At 38.7% G+C, this 7900-nt stretch overlaps 1 protein-coding gene across 3 annotated transcripts in view; it reads right to left on the bottom strand.

The window, feature by feature from the left end:
• LOC103469721 (tankyrase-1) overlaps window positions 1–7517 on the bottom strand; it is a 17097-nt gene extending 9580 nt beyond the window's left edge. The window contains exons 1-6 of one of the 3 annotated variants that reach the window (XM_008417592.2): window positions 7018–7517; window positions 5654–5878; window positions 5309–5404; window positions 3917–3953; window positions 3614–3689; window positions 1761–1781 (exon numbers count right to left, since the gene is read on the bottom strand). In XM_008417592.2, the coding sequence (XP_008415814.1) occupies window positions 1761–1781; window positions 3614–3689; window positions 3917–3953; window positions 5309–5404; window positions 5654–5878; window positions 7018–7468 (906 nt within the window). In that variant the 5' untranslated portion in view covers window positions 7469–7517. Of the gene's footprint in view, window positions 1–1760; window positions 1782–3613; window positions 3690–3916; window positions 3954–4052; window positions 4174–5308; window positions 5405–5653; window positions 5879–7017 lie in introns of those variants that run through there. The other 2 variants (XM_008417593.2, XM_008417594.1) reach the window with 2 other exon arrangements.
• Between the last annotated feature and the right edge of the window lie 383 nt (window positions 7518–7900).

The raw sequence follows: 7900 nt of genomic DNA, 5'->3' as shown, positions 1-7900 counted from the left end.
GAATGTTTTTATATAAATAAATAAAATAAAATGTATTTTCAAAGTATTTCCACTCCTTGAAGTATTCCCCATGTTGTCACAATGCAACTCCAATTTTCAATAAAACTTTATGGAATTTTATGTAATAAAAATATCAGCAGAGTAAGGCTAAACAAAAATTCTGCACGTTTTCTTTGCAGAAAAAGCTTTTTTTTATTCTTAACATTTTTCCATGAATTTTCAACTGATTTTAGGTTTGCTTATTTTAACTTATGAATATGATTTGACACATTCAGTTGAAGCTACCAGAATGTTTAGGATCATCCTCGTCTGGAAAGTAAAAAAAATCCACCTAAATGTAACATTTTTGCAGCCAATAGCAGGAATATGACCCAGAATTACCCTAAGTTTAGACTCCATCCCTCTTACATCAACAGTCTCTGCTGTAGAAACACACCGCTCAGTGCTTGATGCTGCTATTTTTTGATTACGCGCCAGTTGACCGTTTGCTAAGTAGATGATTTCTGAAGCCAACAGTGTACATTTAATTCTATATAGAGGTACCAGGACACTTAAAAAAAATAAAAAAATCTGGTTTTATTTGACTTTACTACTACATACCGTTTTACGTGAAGACAAAATACAAGGAGTTATAAGGTGACAAAATGTGACAACGGTCAAAGGGAATGAATTCTGTAATTACATTATTAGCAGTGGGACAGAGAGGGTGGGAATGAGCTGAATTTGGTTATTTTTGTGAACTGAAAGACTTTTAATGCTAAACGTTACATTCAAGTTCTCTAATCCTATCAAATCCCAACTGTAACAGGACGCGGAAAAGCTGGAGTAAAAGCAAGCCGAGATTGAAAAAAGAAAGCTTGCTGCAAGGGTAGAGGAAAACGAAATCATATGGATTCATTTAGGTCAAGAAATATCAACATTAGTAAATGCAAAGTTGTGGTTCCAATTTGTCCAAAATCAAGCTCTTAAACTTACAAAAACAAAAAAGGGACATCGTTTCAAGTTTCATGCAAGTGATGTTAATCTCAAACCCAAACGAGGCCAAAGTGTAATATCTCAAGCCAGAGTGGTGGAGTCAAACTGATGAGGCGTTTTGCATTTTGGATCATTCAGCGTGGCACGGAACAAACAATTAAAAGCTTTTACAATAAAAGGGCAGCACAGCTCCTGAATGATGACGAGTGAAATGAAGTCCATTTACTGCATAACAAAATGATTGGACAGGGGATGTGAGGAAGGAGGCACGAATTTCACAACGACAAATCCATGATTCGCTCGACAAGATGCAGAGAGGCGGGCCCTGAGGCATGCATGAGAAGTTGTCAAAAAATAAATAAAAAAATAAATAAATTAGAAACCCAACCAGATACAGGCTGACCGAGTGATTCACAGAAGTGTGGGTGAGTGTGCAGAGGATAGAGGACAGACGCCAAAAGACAAGCAGGCAGTGGACATTTTGAGCTCCTCTCCAGCTTCGAAGAGACGCGTCGTCACCATGACAACATCCCAGCTCATTCAAACAGTACGTCGCTCTCGCTCACACAGCCACTTCCGCGCGCACACACACACACCAGAGGAGCGTCAGGGTAGGATACATGAGTGACCCGCGTACCCAGGGCCATGATGTGCAATTAACAAGTGACAGGCAGCTTATTGGTCAACAAACAAACAAAAAAAATGATGGATTAAAAAGAAACAAAAACAAAACTAAAGATCACAACAGTGCATCAATCAAGTGGCCATTATCAAGGTCAACTTACCAGCATTTTTTGTGAGGTTGACTGATCGACAAATGTTGCCAGAGTCACACGGAAAACAAAACGAAACACAAATTACAAAATGACAGCATCTCGTCACAGAAATTTCCCTCTCTCAATCTAAGTCAATGAAAAACAAATATTTATTTTTATTAAAAGGAAAAAATAACAACACTCATCGTAAAATGTGACAGAATAAATGCAGGACATCGCCAGAAAGAGCTGGGAGGTGGCGCTAATCTGAAATGTGCCCGAAGACCCGAAAACAAACCAGACAGCATAGAGAAGAAAAAAAAAAAATCTAGATATGACTGAAGATCGTGACCCTACTGGGTCGACCACATTTATTTTTTAAAGATGTCTAAAAAAAAATGTAAATAATAAATCCATCTTTTATTCTAGAAGTGTAAACGCTGAATCAAAGTTTGAATAATCCAACTTCTAATTTGAGCACATGTATTAGGAACGGGAAGAAAATCCAATGGTAAGTAATAATAAAAATAATAATTGGTACATAAAAACGATAAAGGTCTCCTTGAGAGCGCCCATCTTACAACTTTTTGAATTCACCTTTGTTCCAGGAAATCTCAATCAAATGCCTGATACGTTCCAAAATAAGAGATGAGTGAATTTAGTGTGTCAACGCTTTGCCCAAATTTAGTTAAAAATCGCTCTTTCTTAATTCAAACATTTTCCCCTCATCACTGAATAAATGTACTCCAATTAAAAGGTATGTTTTTGCCTCTATTTTCTGTGTTGGATTATGCCACTGCAATAAAAGATGAATCTAATTGAAGGCTTTTCGAATCTTTGCCATTCAATAAATGTGGCCGGCGCAGCACGGTGCGATACAGTTGGGATTTAAATCAGAAAAAAGTTGCTGTTTTACACTTTATGAGTTATTCACAAAAAAAAGGCCCGAGCATATGTAGAGAAATTATATTCACATCTTTAAAAATTTAATTAAAGAAAGATGGCAACAACAACAACAAAAAAAGAAATCCAGACTTGTTAAAAAGAAAGTGGTCTACCACTTGGCTTTAGAGCCACGTCCTCAGTCACAATCCGGGTTCTTTCCCCCGTGTTACAATTTTCTTGTGGTTAGAAATATTATTTCTAACCACAAGTGTTTCAGTGTGTACATCTTCCACCAGGACTATAAACGGAAAAGAAACGGTATTTTCCCACAACGTGGATAAATTCTGGGAAGAAAAAGGAACTTTGTGGAATGTAGTAGACTAAAACGTTTCTTGTTGCGACCCAACGTCTCTGAATGAACTCAAAGCAACCTCTGGAAAGAGGAGACGACGCTGCCAACAAAACGACACTAGGGTCCAAACGTGATGGAAGACAATTCAGCTGGGACCAAAATGGGAATTTGTGCCAGCGCTATTTTTTGCTGAACAAACAGAATCATCGTGTAGCTATCTCATCTGGTCTAACAGTTTGGACTTTGACATAAAGAGCAGAAATTAAAATTATGAGCATGTGCACCTTCAAGGAATAAAATCCCAAGATAGAGACGGTTGAAGGGACGGGCACAGGTGGCCTTCCAGAATGTTCTGACGAGCATTCATAATTACAAAGGGAGTTTAAATGATATAAAACAGTGTTTTTTTTTTTTTCTTTTTGTGAGAGTTGATATGCTTACTCTCAAAAATTCATTTGCCTACATCCTCTTTACAAACTGACACAGCGATTATCAGGCTGCAGTAATGAACGGTTTAGCTAGCGCTCCTGCTGCTTCCTCTATTCAGAGACAAAACGTCCATTTGGAAACCCAAAACAGCACTTTGAGCGGACAGGACAGTGTAAATGGAGTCGTTAATAATGTGCAGCACAGCTGGGTAATTTACCTTGCGGCCATCACTGGCATGACAGTTGACATTTAATGGAGTCAGCAGTGCCATCAGCTTTTCTTCATTCCCACTCCTGAAAACATACCAGCCATCAACCCGACAATAGACATCTGACATCATCGCTCTTTTGGGCTTCAGGGAGGCAAAACATATGCTTTCTGTGCAGCTACTTATTTTGCATTTCCAATAGCAACATGCAACTAGAAAAGCTCTCGCCCAGCAGTTTAATTTCTACCTGAAACCAATTTGTCATTTCACATTTCTGCCTCCAGCTGCGTATACTGCTGGAAACACACTCACCTCGCTGCTTCCAGGAGTTCATCCTTCTTGTATTCACCTAAAAGAACAACAAAACAAAAAAAAACAATGTTAAAGTGAGACATTTTAAACACTGTGGATTGACGTTTCTTTACGGTGGAGATAGAAGATTTAGGACCGATTATGGATGCTGCGTCCATGTGGGGGTGGGAGGAACCAGTTGGGACTCAGACATGGTGAGATTTGCTCATACTACACTTAGGTTCAAATGTGCCGACAATTTCCATGCACTGCCATTAAATAAGTTACAAAAATTGTTTTTGTTTGAATCATTGCTAAGGAGCTGCAATTCTTTTGCAGAGCCAGAACATTTACGGTGTTCCATTACGTTTAAAGAGGGGAATCAAGTATTTTCCAGGCACACATCCTTGACAATTTATAGCACAATCAAGTGACTATGTTGTTATGAAAATGCTGAATTGATCAAATACAGTTTACAAAAAATTTGGTCGAGGGGAATGAAGCTACAATGCAGAGTTTTCAGATAAATACATTGTTTAATCGGGCATGCCCGAATGGTTGCCATGGGAGATCCAAGGATTTCTCAAACATGCATGAAAGAATCAAGGCAACGCTCCAGGTGTGTGTTTGATGAAAGAACACCATAATATAATATCAAACCTCAAAAAAGCTGATTTTGCATAACATCGCTCCTGTAAGCTACTTTTGTTTTACTTAATGGTCGACTGACACAAGGTCATATGTAGCTCATGCACTCTACTGCGAAAAAAACGTTTTTGTCTTCAAAGAAACAACAGAATTCAGTCAAGAGTTTCTTCCAAATATTTCACCCCAGTACATGTAAGTGCAGAGACTATGAATTTGCCTCTAGATTGCTCACGGCATTGCTCTGAAGAACTTGTTGACCTCATGACTGCCGCTTTGTTCAGCTTTAACCATTAGACCTCCTTCAATATTTTCAAAAATTCTCACTTTTCTCTTAAGTTACCAGAAAATCCTGAGCAAAATAATGAAAAAAACTTATTAAATAGAACCTCTTTATGGACTCAAAATATTTGCTGCATTGAAAAACAATTGTTTTCCAATGTCTTCAAGCAGCAATTATGTCAATCATATATATATATATATATCAATAATATATAATGTTGTGAAAAAGACCGATTTGTTTTGCACCAAAAATACTAGTTCTAAGATACAGAAAATATGCAAGATAGTCAGTATATAGAAAAAAAATTATAAAAATATGGCAAAAAACATGCCTTAGCTCAAAGAAGAAATGAAAAAAGTAGCATTTATGAATGAGTACATAAGCAGTAGTGCTTGTAGTCAAATTGGAGCATTTAAAGGGACACAAAAATAAAAGGCATAGGGATAATCAGGAAGTGTGCTGCTGACAAACTCCAAGGTACTGACCTGTAAGAACAGCCTTAGCTGAAGGGTCAGCAAGATCAAGAGCTGATTTTCCATCGGTGTTGCGGATGTTTGGATCAGCTCCATGCTGGAGTAATACTGTGTTAAAAGAGGGTGAGATCAATACAACTTCAATAATTTAACTACTGCGCATTTCATAGATGAGGCACTCAACCAACCAAGTGCTGTATTTAAGGGACACAGAACAAATTTTATTTTAATTCAGCACCAGCACCTTTTTACTTTAAAACATGAAGGTAAGATTTTATGCTCAGACATTCTCAAAGATGTTCTTTCATATTTCCAAAAATCGCAAATGCTCAAATATAAAGTGGCAGGGCCCCTTACCGATGCACACATCTATCTTGCCCTTGATGGCAGCCTCATGCAGTGGGGTGTAGTTCCAGTTGTCTCTGGCATTGGGATCTGCACCTTGACACAAGAGGAGGCTGACGACCTCTGCGTGCCCGAAGGAGCAGGCATTGTGAAGCGGGATGAGACCACCGTCATCCCTGGCATGAACATTGGCACCTGTCTGTAGAAGATGCTCCACCACATCTTTTCTACCAAAACCTAAAATTCGAAAAAAAGTCAGCAGAAATTACAAATGGAAAACAGGAAGGATGCTAAAATATCTGGGACGCTGCGACTATATTCAATGACAGTGACTTTAATAATTCTACCTACAATATTTGTACACTACAAATGAAAAAGAGGATATTTGACATTTTCAACGACAATATCTGAAGATCTATGTTTGTCCATGAGTAGACAATCTTGAAATCCCTCCTCCCCACTAAAATTGTGCCTGCATATGTTAACACAGACTTTGTAGAGCCTACCATTTCAATTTATTTCAGACCATGTTAATCACATTTGATCGTGTAAATGTCAGTATACAAATAGATAAATTTAAATCATACTTGAAAATATGACAGTTAATGCATGACGTTACTTTTCATGATTGCTTTTTAAGGGATCTCATATAGTCACACTCATAACTGAAATAAGCCATATTTTTTTTATTTTATCTTCTTTATATTATGCATCTACTTAAAATACCCAGAATATTTAATGTTATATGTGTAAGTAATGAAGACATATGTACTTTTTTCATGCAGAAATTGACTATTTGACTGGTTTAATGCGTCTTAAGTATGTAATGAGTGCCACATTCGGCTTTGGAAGAAACACATTCACAAAACTGTTTTTGATTCTGGAAGAAAATCTGTCATCGAGATTGAGCAAAGCAAAAAACTCCAAAAATAAAGATACATGTTAGGCGAAGCTGTAATAATTTTCCAATAAGTAAAAATTCAACCAAAACATTTACGTCACAAAAAACACCCCCTGAAGTCGTTCGCTACAGGAAACGAATTAAACAAACTTGCGCAAAAACTACTGTAGATGCATAAACAACTTGCTAACGAGCTAAATTTCGGTTACTTTTTGTCCTGTTCAGATGATTTTTACTTACTACTGAATGTCTGATAAACAAAACGAGGAGAGCGACACAACAAGCTAGTAAACACTTAGACGGGTTAGAATAAAAGGTCGACATGAAGCGTGATAAAAGGTTATATTTGGGACCTGAGGACAAACAGGCAAACCGTAATCATATTGCAATAAACATAACGTTGCTAGCTGCCTGCAGTACCCCATCTTGGCGAATAGCCCGTCTCCCCTGTTTGATTAGCTTAGCTCATCCTTACCCGCAGCGAAGTGCAGCGGAGTTGATTTTCGACCAGCCATGTCCTTTGCGTTTACATTCACCGAATCCACAAGTCTCTTAACACGGGACACATCTCCGTTTCGACAGGCCTCGAACAGCTCCCTGAAGGCCCCGACGACTCCGCTGCTACCGTCGATGGGGCTGGTGGCTCCTGAGCCGGGGCTTGATACGCTGCTGCTACCTCCGCCTGATGTAGTCGAGGTAGAGCTTGCACTGCTCGCCAAGACCTGGACTGGTAGGTCCGGGGAGGCCGGAGCCATATCTACCCCTCCGCTACACTCCCTCTCGCTCTCCGAGGAACCGACGGCCGGGGATAGCAGAGCCATGGGCGGCGAGGCCGGGGAAGCCCCCGAAAGGGAGCCGTTTCTCGGTGGAGATTGCAACGTAGTCTGTTGTTGTTGCTGCTGCGAAGAGCGACGAGACACCGCCATTACAGCAGCTCGGAGGCGACAATAAAAACTGCTCCTCCTTTCCGGTGAAAGTGCTTCAGTTTCCTGTCAGCTGTTTACTTCCAGCCAAGGCACAGAAGGAAGAAATGCTCGACAAAAAACTAGTAAATTCAGCCAGAAAAATTACTTTAAATAAAATTTTAATGAGCCACTTACTTTCACTTCAGTGCAAGCATCAACATTAAAGTATAAAAACGTGATATGTAACATACGCATCAGACTATTAATTTCTAAATTTTAAGCATGTTCCGTCAGAAAGATATTTGTAAAATAATTCTGACATTCTTATAACTATTAGGAAACAACTGCACAAAATGCAGTTTTCTCTTTTTTTCCTAGCTTTATCAATTTTTTTGTCCTATTTTAGAAAATTAGTGAAACTCTTCAAGACAAAAAAACAGCAGATATGTAGGA

Source organism: Poecilia reticulata, linkage group LG9, assembly GCF_000633615.1.
Source record: "Poecilia reticulata strain Guanapo linkage group LG9, Guppy_female_1.0+MT, whole genome shotgun sequence".
Lineage (NCBI taxonomy): Eukaryota > Metazoa > Chordata > Actinopteri > Cyprinodontiformes > Poeciliidae > Poecilia > Poecilia reticulata.
Note: the sequence above shows the minus strand (reverse complement) of the source record. Positions and strands in the feature narration are given on the sequence as shown.